This window comes from Vigna radiata, chromosome 5, assembly GCF_000741045.1.
Source record: "Vigna radiata var. radiata cultivar VC1973A chromosome 5, Vradiata_ver6, whole genome shotgun sequence".
Taxonomy (NCBI): Eukaryota; Viridiplantae; Streptophyta; class Magnoliopsida; order Fabales; family Fabaceae; genus Vigna; species Vigna radiata.
In genome coordinates, this window is record NC_028355.1 from 5,338,076 (window position 1) to 5,353,311 (window position 15,236).

The 15,236-nt window shown below is 34.8% G+C and overlaps 1 protein-coding gene and 1 long non-coding RNA gene across 3 annotated transcripts; both read right to left on the bottom strand.

Moving 5' to 3' along the window:
• Window positions 1–677: 677 nt before the first annotated feature.
• Window positions 678–2,360, bottom strand: LOC106760111 (BURP domain protein RD22-like). The gene is made up of 3 exons (XM_022780188.1): window positions 2,344–2,360; window positions 1,487–1,690; window positions 678–1,425 (listed from the first exon to the last, which is right to left on the bottom strand). Exons 1-3 carry the CDS (start codon window positions 2,358–2,360, stop codon window positions 813–815), a joined length of 834 nt encoding a protein of 277 aa, XP_022635909.1. The 3' UTR covers window positions 678–812.
• Window positions 2,361–8,570: 6,210 nt separating this feature from the next.
• On the bottom strand, window positions 8,571–11,538 carry LOC106761406. Of its 2 annotated transcripts, none has more exons than XR_002667622.1 (3): window positions 11,203–11,538; window positions 10,995–11,095; window positions 8,571–10,618 (listed from the first exon to the last, which is right to left on the bottom strand). It is a non-coding gene; the product is annotated as an uncharacterized LOC106761406 (long non-coding RNA). The 2 variants fall into 2 exon arrangements; XR_002667621.1 differs by having other exon boundaries at window positions 8,571–8,982; window positions 9,060–11,095.
• Window positions 11,539–15,236: the final 3,698 nt, after the last annotated feature.

A 15,236-nucleotide genomic window follows, 5' to 3' on the forward strand; every position in this document is an offset into this window, starting at 1 on the left:
CACACATTGTTCTCTGTACCTCTTCATTTCTCTTTTGTCCTTCAGTAATATTTAAACGGATGTAAATATACGTTAAACTCTTGCACGGATGTCAACATCTGTATACAGATATCGATATCTGTTGAAGGAAAAACGGATCTCCATATCCGTTTAAGAATCGAGGGTACCGAGGAAATTAAAGAAAGTGTGATCAGAAAGTTGTTTGAAGGATAGGAGGAAATAAAGAGAAGAGTGGAGGGAGAGGGAAAAGAAGAAAGTGTATTGATAGAGGGGGAAGTGGAGAAGGGTGGTGCACTATATTTTCTTGGTCGAGTTATATGATACCTTAGTTGAACTATATCAGACTTTGGTTGAATTGTTTGACTGTATTAATATAAAGTGTCGAAGTTCGAGTTCGAATGTTGAAACTGGTATAGCTGATCCGTAAAGTTAACATTGGAAGTCGTGTGTTATCCCGAAATAACTTTCTATCAGAGGTTGAAAGTCATCCGTCTGATATAAAAAATTACATATGCATAATTAATTACATCACACTGAATTAATTAATGACTTTCTTTAAATACAATCCAAACAAAAGTCATGTGAGTAATATATACTTTAAAACCGTGTAAAGATAGCATATTTGTCTATTTTCTTAATTTTTTTTTCAAATTTATTTACTATATCAAATTTGCCTAAATACTTGAAAAAAGAACAATATTACATTATTCCATAATGAAATAACACAGTTTCGCAGAGACACACACTAATGTAGGTCACATGCCTACTTATTTAAGGATACACCAGCAAGTTAGAGAAACCAAATCAGTAAGCTATTTTGCAAACCAGAGAAGGTCGCCCTCAGGTAAGATATGACACACCGGAACTGTTCTGGGTTTAACTTTAAGTGCTTGTAAAAACCCATGATTTGGATCCCATTCTGATGTGTCTTTGTGGCACACTGCTACAGCTTTAACCCTACTTCCATCTTCTCCCTCCAATGGCATAAAACGTACAGTAATGTTTGATATCTTATGGCAGTAAAACACAACATATGGGTAATTCATTGGATGACATACAATGATATTTTCTTCTGCTAAAATCTTCCCTCCATCTTTCACTAAGAATTTTTCGGACTTGCTTACCTTTTCTACCTCTGTAGAAATAACTTGGGCGTTCTTCCCAAGCTTAGAAGTGATAAAATCAACCATGGATTCCAATGAAGTTGCACAATTTTTTTCTACTCCTCTGATCGAAGGCGCTTCGCACAAACTAATGGTTTCCGTTACAATCTTTACATTCTCTACTTCTGGTTTCATAGAAAGCATCTCAAATATTTCTTTTATCTTTGCTGATGCAAATGGTATGCGCTGTGCAATTTGGCGAGGCAACAATGGGCGTTCAAATTTTCTTTTCTTAAAGATTATATCCAATTCTGTGTGGGGCCTCAGTTATTCTTGAAAGAAAGCTGGATTTGTTTTCGGGTTGTAGTGTTGATGATTATCACATGAAAGGATGGTTGACAGCAACGCCCCCTTCGCGAGGAAGTTCCACGGAGACGATCCAGTATTGGACAAAATCGATGCAAAGCTTTTGTCCAGAGGTCCTGGGATGGTTGTTCCTGGTGGCTGGTGCATAGGAAATAGGGAGAATGAGAGCGATCCTTGTTCTGTAGTTGGTAATACTACTTTCCTTAGGCCTGGCCCAGGTTCTGAAAGGATTCAAAGTTTGATCAGTTCAATGTTGTTTGATGAAAATTTCGACCAAAACAGTGTGTATGACAAAAGCTTACTGCTAACAATAGTGGTTTCTTGACATTATGTCGCTTGCCACTTGCTTCAGTTTTTTTCCTCTATTTAGTTAAGCTGATGGGTGAATTCATGTACCTGTTCAGTAGGAAATGTAAATATTGCGATTGTAAAGCACAAAAACAATTTTTTTATATATTGACAAGAATTAAAGATGTGTTGTAGCATGATATTGATAATAGAGCTAGATCACATTTTTCAATTTTGTGACATGAATGAAACAACTGACTACAGAACCACCAATAATGTTTGGTGCATGTTACCTGACATTGGTTTGAGGTAGTGTAGGTGTGTAGAAGGTGAGAGCTGAAATCTAACTTCAGACTATTGTTAATGGGATATATGCTTATTTATTTGTTCCTTTTACTTGGCTGGAGTAATGAACAACACGTGTTGAAGGTTGTAGGTGTTGCATACAGCTGAAGGTCATCATCCGCATGTCGTTGTTAGACCAATAATGTGTAAATACATCATTAATCATTTCACACATATTATCATTAATTTCAACTCTTCCACTTTCTTTTTAGGCTATTACTTGAGGAGTTTCGACCATTACTTGAGACGCTTCGTCATTTACTCTTCTCTTCCCATGTAGAAGCCACACTGTATACCCTTTTGGAAAACGTTTAATAATTAAGTGATTATATACTTCTTCACGATTTTGCCATTTCTTAAAATTGCATTTCTAACATGGACATATTATCTTTCTCCTAACACCACTACTAGTGAATGCAAAGTCCAAGAAGGTATTCAATTCTCTCATATATTGACTTGTATTTTGAGACATGTCTATCTATGATTTGTCCATTAAAACAATCTTTGTTCATGTCAAGAGGATTGAAAAGTTAGAACAATTGGTCGTATTCAACGAAATACACTACATAAAATTAATTTACTAAACTAAGTTAGTAAATTCAAAACTAAGTACTACTTAGTTATAAAATTGTTGACTAGAATAATTTAATACTAAGTAGTAGACCTGCTTAATATTAAAAGTAAATGGTGAATAAAACACTAAATATCCGCTATAATGACATTGTTCAAGAATAAATATTTACTAGACTTTGAATTAAATCACTACTTCTAAGAAACAGTTTAATACTATTAACAAAATAGTTTCAAATGTCATAAAAATAAATTTATATATATATATATATATATATATATATATATATATATATATATATTTGTTTTTATATATATATATATTTGTTTTATGTAAATATATAAATTAAGAAATAATCTGAACACTGATGAAAACTCATACCTCGGAAGTTATTCACTTGGACAAATGATGGATGTGATAGCACAACAACTTTCACAAGTTTGGTTTTCACAAGGCCATAACCGACTTTATGTTTACGTTCAGTAAGGCCAAGTCAATTAAGAAATAAAGAGTACCCAAAATATCTTGATAAGAAGATTAATGTCATGATCTATTGTCATCAATATGAAAATTTGATTGCAATTCCAATTTAAAAGAGAGGATGAACAACGTTTTCTCATAATAATCACTCAAACTTGTATTTTTATTATAAGTTGAATTTATTTTAATTAGTTGATACTTGACATTAAACATATTTACATTCACTATGCCAAAAAAAATTTTTTATACCGGTTAAAAAAAGTTTTTTATACCTGTTTTTGAACAGGTATAAAAATAGAGGGTATAGAAAGTTTGCCACTTTTTAAACCGTTTCTAAAATAGGCAAATATAAAAAGTCTAACTCTTTATACTTAATAGGCAAATATAAAAAGTCTGACTCTTTATACCTGATATTCTAATAACAGGTATAAAAGTGAGACTTTTTTTTATACCTCTTAGTGCTATAACAGGTATAAAAAATGACGTTTTTTTTAAATATTTGATCAGTATGTGCTATAATCGATATCTAGACTTGTATAAAATTCAATCCCATAATACATGCTAAATAATCAATAGCGAGCAAAATAATCAATATTATTAAGACATCAAAATAGTTTTTCAATGTAATATTCACTTAACAAAGTTCCTAAATATATTTACCTAACATAGTTACACATAGTTAAAAGAAAAACAACCCACTACTCCCAAACATCCTTCATGACATGTTGTTCCATTGAAGATGTGTCATTAAATATCGACAGAATGAATAGTTTGAATCAAGTTATAAGTTATAATATTAATAGTTTAATATCTTATTTATTAAAGTTAAAGAACAAGAAGAATGGGAGTTTTTTATTCGGAAAAATCAAAAGTGTGAATAAGATTTATACAAGTGTGAAATTGGAAACCTAAGTATTTTTCTCTTTCTTATAATAATATAAAAATTAAAATTAAAAACAAAAATATTTAATGTAAAAGAATAAACACTTCAGTTCATTCTCGGTCGAGTCTTAACTCATGATAAATTAATACTAATAATAAGCATAAGAGAATAAGACGAATAAAAAAATAAAATCAATTTTAATTTATTAGATTGTGACGCTTGTAATTCAATTGTCAATAAGGTTTCAAACACATTGAATTGAAATTATATGACTGTATATTGACATGCGAGAATTCACATATTTAAACGTTTCAATTATTTTCCTTTACAGATGAGAAACGAAATGGAACTAAAAATGAGGACGCATTGACATGTCTCTCTAGATGTGATAAGGAACTCAAATGAGCCCTCCTCAAACTGAGAATGGTGCAGCAAAATTCTCACCCACTTGGACCATGAATCATCAAAATAGCCATGCTGCGAAGTTACAGGTGAAAAATATAGAGGTAGATAGTGAGGCTACTATTATTAGGTAGTCTAAGAGCCATGTACCTAGGCTGAGCTTGCTAACTAGTAAACACTCAAGGAAAAAGAGTAGTACGGAAAAGGGTCTAGTTATTTTGACAATCTTTTTTTAACACAAATTTGACACTGCCAGATGTCAGCTTCTGATTGGCTCAATTTTTTTTTCCTTCATGAAATCTGGCAGTGATAATGAATAGGGTTTGAACTACATTTTGTTCCAATTTTGCTCTTCTCCTGTTTGATTACATTCTCTTTCACATTTCGTTCTCTCACATTTCGTTCTCACTGCTCGTTCTCTCACATTTTGCGCTCAACCCCTTTTCGTTTTTGTTTCTCCGTTCTCGCAGTTTGCTCGGAATGGGAAGTTCCAGACAGCAGCTTCGTTGGAGCAAGGTAAATCCATTCTCATACCATTTTGTTGTCAGTTTGGGTATTGGGTTTTTGGTTTCCTGTCGCATTCCGTTGATGTTGTCGTTTGGGTATTGGGTTTTTGGTTTCCTTGTCAGTTCTTTGGCCCCTTTTGGGTTTTTATTTATTTCCTTTTGTGTTTACATTTGTGTTGTTTTCGTTGAGCAGTTGACGGTTCGTCATTATTTTTCAACGATGTATGTTTGCACTTTGAATGAACACTTGATGGATGTATGTAGAGGAGCAAAAATCTATAATTGAAGAGCTTAAAAGGAAGGTCAATGTCGTAGAGGCAGAGTTGGCGGAAGAGAAGGCCAGAAGAACACCTAAAAGGACAACTACAGATGATGGTGTACAAAGTGTTGGACGTCCACAAGCATTCACTAACAGTAACAGTGCATTTGTTTCCCCTGGTGGAATGCCGAACGAGGAAGCAGGTGGAATGTGCAACACTGAAGAAGGTGCAATGTCGCCAAATGCACCGGGTGGAATGTCCAACAACCAATCATAGTTGAAGACGTATGTTAGGATTGGATCAAGAAGGCGTTATAAGAGCCAATTACTTAGGACACCATACACCGCAAATGTAGTTGTTAGAAAGAAAAATGAATAATTATTGTATTGGACTTCACTCTTAGGACAAGAACAGGACGTTGTAATTTAACCTATTTGGTTCAATATATAGAGCATCCATGTTTGGTTCAATCCATTTATGTAATTCATAATTGGAAATTTATTGTGTCTTTTATTGAAGTGCTTTATATTTTGATTTGCAAGTGATAATGTTTGTGAAAAAAATTGAAGTAATGGTTGTGATTTGATGAATATAGCTGAATTGGTGAAGATAATGGGGGTAAATTGTGCAATGTAATCGTTTACAATGGCCATGTAAACGATTACGCGAGTCGTACTTGCATTATGGAAAACCTGTTTAACAAAAGGAGTCACCTATTAAAACATAGCGGGACCACAGTTGAAGTTTTGGTACCTCTGCTGTGAAAGTGTGCCCTGTAATCGTTCACAACCAAGCTCTAAACGATTACGCGAGTCTGAACACAAATTTGGACATCCTGTTGAACTGAAGGAGCCACCAGTGATAACATAGGGGACCACAGTGTCTTTTTAACCAAATCCAATGGTTTAAATTGTATTTTTAGGTTCTTAAGTGAGGAGAGGCTTGAACCTAATGTTCTAGGTATGCTGTCAAAATGTGCCTTGTAATCATCTACAAGCAGGCTGTAAACGATTACGTGAGTCTGAACACAAATTTAGACATCCTGTTGAACTGAAGGAGCCACCAGTGATAACATAGGGGATTGATGGAACTTTGGCAAGTGTACCAAATCGTTCAAGTAATAAAACTGGTAAGACCAGGTATCGTTTTCCCAAGAGACTCGTAATACTTGAAAATTGTGTGATTAACAACTCATTAAGACTCAAAAACATAACATTCATTCAAGAATATGTGCAAAAAGATAAATTCACAAGTAATTACAAGGTTGGACTTTGGTATTGAAGGCACTTAGAAATGGAAAAGACTAGAAATGGAATGAAATGTCAATGTTAAGATTAGATTTCACCAATTCACTCTTGTGTATAACCAATTTCATCTCCTTTCTATCAATTTACTAAAGTCAATCCACTAAAACACTCTAGTCCTAATCCCTTAGGTGAAAAAGCCTAGGTTTTCCTATCAAACTCCAATCCCTTGGAAAATTTAACAAGCAAAACCCGCATTAAGAACTAGGATCTAAGACAACATGTGAATCATCTTCCATCCCTATAATCAATGAACCACAAGGACTCTTGTTTCAATTCCGGGTTCCATCTTACNTCCCCATAACCCATGAAACCCCAAAATCAAGTCATGAACGTCCCCATTACATGCAAGCTTTAAGAATAGAAACAAGAATACTAGCAATTGATAGAAAAGGCATATATATATATATATATATATATATATAATATATTCAAATCATTCAATAAATACACAAAAGTTCACAGGCTACAACTAACCCCAACAAGATGGGTGTGGTTCTCCACTTCCATGGAGAACCCTAGAGCTTACAAACATGGAAGATGGAAGAAGAAGGAGACCCAAAGGAAGAGGAGGAGATGTTCCCACAAGCTCCTCGCGCCCTCCACGAGCTTCAGCAGTGAAATCGCACCTCCAAAGAACCAAAGATCCCAAAATGCTTCGAGACAACTTGAATAAATAGGCATTTTTACACATCAGCAACGTCACCGCTCAGCGCTAAAATCACTGCAAGCTCTTTGTAACTCTGGCGCTCAGCGGCTGAAAAGTACCACTCAGCGCCAGCGCAGCTTCCAAAACCTTCACTTTTTGTTGGTCTTCTTTGCTTCTCTGGGTCACCGAGGCTCTTCAATGTAATGGAGGATCTTCCTAACATCAAAATGGATCAAAAACAAGGGATTAAAGTATTATATACGTAATGTAGCTCAAAATATAGATAAATACTAAAACTAAATAAAAGAGAGGATTTAAGCAAGTAATAAGCTAAAGGGGAACTGATTTTGTCTCTAAATGAACCTCAGATAATGGTAAAAATTACCGTTATCAGGGACCACAATGTCTTTTTAACCAAATCCAATGGTTTAAATTGTATTTTTACGTTCTTAAGTGAGGAGAGGCTTGAACCTAATGTTCTGGGTCCCCCATGATGTAGGGGGGGACCACCCATGATGAGAATCTTGAGTCAAGTGAAGTTCTTCTATGTATGCTGTCAAAATGTGCCTTGTAATCGTTTACAATCAGCCTGTAAACGATTACGCGAGTCTGAACATGAATTTGGACATCCTGTTGAACTGAAGGAGCCACCAGTGATAACATACGGGACCACAGTGTCTTTTTAACAAAATCCAATGGTTTAAATTGTATTTTTAGGTTCTTGAGTGAGGAGAGGCTTGAACCTAATGTTCCGGGTCCCCCATGATGTAGGGGGGACCACCCATGTTGAGAATCTTGATTGAAGTGAATTCTGCTATGTATGCTGTCAAAATGTGCCTTGTAATCGTTTGCAAGCAGATTGTAAACGATTACGCGAGTCTGAACACGAATTTGGAAATCCTGTTGAACTGAAGGAGCCATCAGTGATAACATAGGGGACCACAGTGTCTTTTTAACCAAATCCAATGGTTTAAATTATATTTTTAGGTTCTTGAGTGAGGAGAGGCTTGAGCCTAATTTTCTGGGTCCCCCATGATGTAGGGGGGACCACCCATGTTGAGAATCTTGTGTCAAGTGAAGTTCTACTATGTATGCTGTCAAAATGTGCTTTGTAATCGTTTACGAGGGGCTCGTAATCGTTTACGCGAGTCTTTTTTTGGTTTTGGACATCCTATTGAACTGAAGGAGCCACTAGTGATAACATAGGGGACCATAGTAGACCACAATTCAATATTAGTGTTCGTTGACCGTTATTGAGTTTCTTCATTTGTAGTTGGTTGTATATATGTGATTTTGAATTGTTTAACTGTCCATTAAATACGCCATTATCTGACTACTTAACATTTTGTGAAATATAATACGCAAAACATTCAAACAAAATTTAAAATGAAACTATGAAATTTCGATACGCAATTGAAGTAATAAAAACAGTACAATATTGCAGTAATGCATACAAGTTCCAAATGAAAGCAAATACATGTCAACACCAATTTAAAACTATGAAGTGAAATGATAAAATGGGGTGGGAGATTGCTGTAGTCGGTTCTCAATGTTACCAACTCGTGCTTCTAGGTCGTCCTATCTTGTACCAATGTACGTCTGGAGTTGGTCAATGCGTTGTATGACATCATCTAGTGTTGCAGAAGAACTTGGTTGATCATTATGCTGCACTTGTCTGTGTTGACTCTGTTGGTTGTGTCTGTTGTCTTTGGGTACCCACACTCCTTCTAAATGGTGTCATTGCAATTCGTTGTACATGGACTTTTCTCAGCACACGATTCATTTCAACAGCGTTTGATGAATCCATAGAGATTCGGACCCTCCACTACAAAAGATTATGAAAAGATTGTTATTACTAACCAAAAAAATGCGACTACATAAAAGACCAAAACTTTAACTTACCTTTGGGATTCCGGAAGCCATTGCAACTGCACAAAAAACCAAAACACGAAAGAGACCAAAAAATCAATGGTGGCTTAGGGTTCACAAAACACAAAATGAATAAATAACGCCAAAGAGACCCAAAACGCCAAAGAGAGCGAAAGAGAAGCCAGACAATGCGAAAGAGAGCGAAATGCCGAAACACAGCCACAACGTCAAAGACACCCAAAACAAGATACGCAAAATAGAGCTTACCTCAATAGAGTGATTGTGAAAGAACTCTTTTTTTGGTTGAGATGAGACGAAACCCGAATGGAGAAAGCAAGGGATTGGAGAGATGAAGCAACCGGGATTGGAAAGAGTGATGGGAGAGAAGAACCTTCAGAACCAAAGTGAAAGAGAAGAAAACGAAACCGCCAAATGAAATTTCATATAATCAGAATTCTTATTCTACCCTCGTAGCTTTTTTAAAAACCTTTTTCATTTAACTAAAAAAATCCAATAGAAATTTGACACCTGGCCGGTGTCAAATTTGTGTCATATAGGGATGTTAAAGAAACATTTTAGTTTCAGATAACAATAGTATCTAAACTCCCCACACGCACACCCAAACAAGAACACAGATAACAAACCCAAACAAGAACACAGATAACAAAAGACTGGATCTGTTATTGATTTCTCTTCTCAATGTACACACTCCAACAGAGTCCTGTCTTTATATGAACTCTTTTCCCGCGCCTCTCCTAACTGCCTAACTGTTATTAAAGTTAGGTTTCTCCTTCTCATTTAACTCTTCTTTTTCCCTCATAAACCCTCCATACTCTATCAGCTAATAATAAGGAAGGAAGGAGAAGTTTCGTTGGTTGTGTTGTGCGTGTTTTGGTCCTTGAAAGTAAACCAGAAGAGGAATGTGATGTGAAAATATATGGAGACAGAAGAGAAAATTGGTCCTCTTACGTTGTCACCATCCTAATTAATAACGTACCGAAAAAGATCTCAGTGGTCACTTTCAAATTTCAACCAACTAAGTAAATACATCTTATCTTATCCTATTTCCTTGTCTTATCATGTTCTATTTCCCTATTTCTTTATCTTATCATGTTCTATTTCCCTAATTAGTTTAGATTATGATCAGTATCAATAGAAATTATTGGTATATGTTTTATCAGCATCTCATCAATACATTACAATTTACAATACATCTTGGTCTCATAAACAAATTTAAAAAAGAATCATAATGTAAAAGGAAAAATAAACCATACTTGATAGTTTGGGCAAAGAATTATTTGTGAAAGGTCTCAATGGGGAAAAGAGCTATAAGAGGAAGAAAGGGTTGTGGTTGTAGAGGGAAAACAGGAGACAACTCATCAATTTTAGTAGATATTGGAGAGCCCAGAGGCTTGTTCACAACTGCAAATATTATTGGAAATTTTCAAATTAAGTCAAAAGCTGAAATGCAAAATGAAGAGCTTAATTCTTGTTCTTTTGAATTAAGGCTGACATTGTAGTCACTTAATCCTGAATTGATGACATTGAATTCTCTAATTTTTAGAGTGAATCCACCAAAGAAACCAGTGTTGCTGCAAGAACAAGTGTTATTCTCATCAAATTAAGTTTAAACTTTGGTTAATTTGAAGAAATATTAAGAAGAGAAGAGATGAATTTGAATGGCGGAAACAATATCAAATAGAAAATAAGAATTCAAATCAAAATTAGCTGTTGAAAATGAAATTGGAGAAACATTCAAGATCCATAGAAAAACTCCAACAATTCTATAAATTTTCCCACGAATCATCATTATTTTCATCTACCATAAGCAAGATAACAAGACAAAACTGTTATCAGTAATAGTGTCATCATATATCTGTAAGTTATTATAATGTTCGGTAAGACCAACACTCCTCGTCAACTTAAGTATGAATAGTAAATTCAAACTCGGAGAAGTGCATTCGTTACCTCAAGATCAAGCGCCCATAGTTTTTTTTCTCATATAATTCGAGTGATCATACTTCTTCGCATTTCGCAACCGCGCCACACATTCCTCAGCTTCTGGCTTCCTTCAAACAAAACAGTTACATCGATGGTTAAGGAACAAAGAACAAGAATAAATAAATAAATAGAACAGATAGTTTTTTTTTTTTCTTTTTCGCGATTGTTTAATTACTCGAACGATTACACGACATGCACGCCGTGAAATTCGATCGTGAAGGCCGGAGGGAACCAGGTGGAGAATCTAAAGGTGATGCGATCGACGGTGAGGTCCTTGAAGAACAGGAATGCCGAAGTGTCGAAGAGGCGGTTGAGAGAGGAAACGTCGAAGCTGAGGTTGGTAAAAACGGCAAGAGAGTGGAGGAATCCTAATTGTAGATCGAGGTGAGACTCTTCTCGGAGCCATGGCTGAAGCACAAAAATTCTTGTTTCGTTATGAAAATTGCGGGAAAAAAAGAAAAAGAAAAGAGAAGAGAAGAGAAAGTATTGCGCGAAAAGGAGACATTCTATACGTGTTCTAATATTTAACCGGTATAAATCAATAATTTATACATGATATAATATTATTAGGTATAAAAAAAGATTTTTATACGTATATTTGTTATAATCCATATAAAAAAGTTTTTTTCTATTTATAAAATTATCACTATGCGACTAGTACAAAATGTATTTTTTATAACAATTTTTTATACAAGTTAAAATTCATCAATATAAAACACAATATGAATACGATGACAAAATCTCGCAGAGTGAACCCCGCAGGCCTTCGTCGCTCAGGTTATTTAATCTCTACACTTCCATTCAGGGTTTCAATCTGAGGTTCCACATTCTCAATTCTGCTATCGCTACCTGTTACGGTAACCTTTTTAGTTGTTAATTAATGTTGAAAATAGACATTTTTACGTCAATTAACGTTTGAAAATAATTATTTTTTATGTCAATTAATCTTTGAAATGACCAGTTTTGACATTAATTAACGACTCCCGATATGAAGTTGGTGTTTTTTTTAACGTCATAGCCTATTTTTATATTAATATGTGTTTATTTCTGTGTGTCATTATTTACGTGTTTTTGTATTTGTATGTGTTTTTGTGGGTTTAAGTTTATGTGCGGGTTTGTATGTATATGTGTGAGTCGGTGGATAGTAGTATACTTTATAATAATTTTAAATAAAATAAAATTATTCAAAATATTTTCTAAAATATTTTATTTTAATATATTATTACTTCTTATATAAATTTTCATTTGATAATAATTTTTTATTTTAATTTAAAACTATTAAAATTCGAACTTATATTTTAACAATTAGTTGTATATAAAATAAGTTTTTAAAATTTATTTTAAAAGTGATTAATTTTAATACAAACTTTTATTTATATTTTACTTTTTTTCTCATCCACACAATCTTTATCTCTTTTCTTACTTTTTCTTTAATTGAAATAAAGTTTTGAAGTTGCATGATTGTTTTGGCATTAGACTCCGTGCACGTCATGAGTAAAGTGGTTCTTCGTGTAACACAAGTTATTTTTATAGTTTTTTCTAAGATTTAAACTATATGTTGGTCTTCATATTTGTTGGTGAATTTCATATGAGTTCTCGTTTTTTGATCTGATTCAATTGAATCCATATATTTGTAAAATTAAGCCAATTAAGCTTTGTTCGTTAACTTTTCAGAAACAACGTTAAAATGTGATGATAGTGAATATGATGAGATGAATATTTTATTAAGTGGAAATAATTAAATTATGACATGAAATTTAGTAAAATAAAAAAAAATTGAAAAAAAAATAGAGACTATAGTAGCATTCTTATTCTAAAAATGTTACAAAAAACACACTAGAAGCTTCATTCCTCGTCACTCACAGAGCATTTCATCCTCCATTAACCTCATCAGCCATCAGTAGCTATGATCAATCTCTCCTTGTGAACCAACACCGTGAAAACCTTTAGAAGAAGCCAAATCGCACAATCCCAAATCACGACACAAAACGCGAACCACCAATAATGCAATCAACACATCACCATCAACGAACCTGACGTCTCCTCCATAATAATCACTAGAACATCATAAATCGCAAATCCTAAATTGCGCCTTCATCTTCCTCTGCGAAACCAAATCTGAGGGAGAAGAAAAATTTGCTTACCTTCCTCCAACAGGATTTGCTGCAGCAATTACACAACAACGTGCTTGAAGAGATGTAACAATTCCAGCTTTTGATATGCTAATACTCTACTGCTCCATGGCTTCATGGATACTCACCCTGGTAACAAATACATAACTTAGTCTGTCAAGGATAAGTAGTAAGGGTGAAGATTAATAATGAAATTAAAAAATTTCAAGCAATTGTAGCAAACTATTTCCTAACCTATCTTGGTCATTTATTTTGTCAAACTCGTCAATAATACAAATTCCTCTATCGGCCAGAACAAGGACTCCTCCCTCAAGAGTCCACTCTCGTGTGATTGGGTCCCTGTGAACAGTAACATTTTGTGAGACCCACAGTTGAAGCCCCTTTTCTAGTAGTGTATACAGCTCTTTGTCCAGTTTTTTCAACGTACCTTGAAGTACATTTTGAAACGTTAATTTATTAAACACAGTTACCAGTAGACAGACATCAACCAAATAAACTTGATAAATTATATTTGAGAAATTGAGACTTCGCTGTTCCTGGATCACCTAGAACGAGAACATTTATGTCTCCTCGAAGTCGATGCTTTCCTTCAACACTTTTTTCTCTGATACATACCTTTTCTCTGATTCGAGGGTGTTTGGCCAAATTTTCAATGTCTGCAATGTCTTCCTATGTAAGCTTGAATGCAGAAAATAGGTTTTGCTTTTTCGTAACATAATTTGCCTCAACAATAGTGGCAGATACTGCAAACCCATTCTTTGTGTTTCTGGCAACAAGTGCAGAAAGGAAAATTGAGCTTATTTATCCTTTTGTCTTTCAAATTTAATGAGCATGAAATTATTTTGCAACATATCAGTGGATAAACATCTAGTAACAATTTGGCCCAACTGAAATGAGGATTAGTATTCTGCAAGATATGAGCATTCAAATATTTAGTTTAGACATCCTCACTCTCATCCTTTTCCTAATTTGGATACTGAAAGTATGTACCTGTTCAATGTTGACAGTAAAGGGTTTTGATTTGGGGCTTTTCCTGAATTTTTTGTGTTGTCTTGGTTGCAGGTTTGAATCGAGACAACACGTAGAGATTGGAGAGGTTGGAGTTTTAGAATTCTTCATGATTTTGAGTTGTTGACGAAGGCACGACGTGATGGTGAAGAAGATGATTTCGCCACTGCAATTTGGGTTGCAAGTGAACTACTAGAGGAGGTGATGGTTGCGCGAGGTGATGGAGGCACTATGCTAGGGTTTGGTGGAGGTGAAACTGTGGTGATGGCAGCACTCGTGGTTCACGGTGGAACGATGAAGTTGCTCAAGATTCTGTGTGTTTATGGTGGATGTTGCGTCGCTTGCGGCATTGGCTGCAAGAAAAGGATAGGCAAATGGCGTGATTCATTATGTGGGTGTTGGCGGAGGATGGTTGTCCAACGAGATGAGTATGGTGGTTGGCTGTGGCGGGGAGGATGGTGGGGAATGACACTGTTGCAGCGCCTAGCTTCACCTAAAAAAATTTCACATAATATAACACTGTTACATCAACATTTTAAGTGTACGCCACGTTATGATAGTTAGACAGCGTCAGTGAAAATTTAACGAAAAGAACTTAATTAACTCAATTTTACAAGTATATGTACTCAATTGAGACAAAAAAAAAATTAAAACGAGGACCAACATGTTTACCAACAAATATGAGGACCAACATGTTTCAACATTTTTTTCTAATTATGAGGAAAGAACTTGCTCAGTTTCCTATCAGGTATAGTAATTGATATGAAATAGGTGGAAACAATACTTGAAAGCAAATGTTTTAGCAAACAACTATTATCATTCACTTATTTAATTTTATTATAAAAATATAAATAATTATAACTGTTTTGGATGGGAACCAAGACACCGATCGCCTATGGATTACGATGACATGCTGGACTTCTTTAACTAAGTGTTTCAGGATTCTTATCTCTCCTTACCTGAACGGCTGCAACCTGCAAGTTAGCACTCCGACGATCAAGTCAGCAAGGCTACAGCTATATTATCAAAGTAATGAGTAAAAATCCAACCCTTTACCTGACTGCTTACT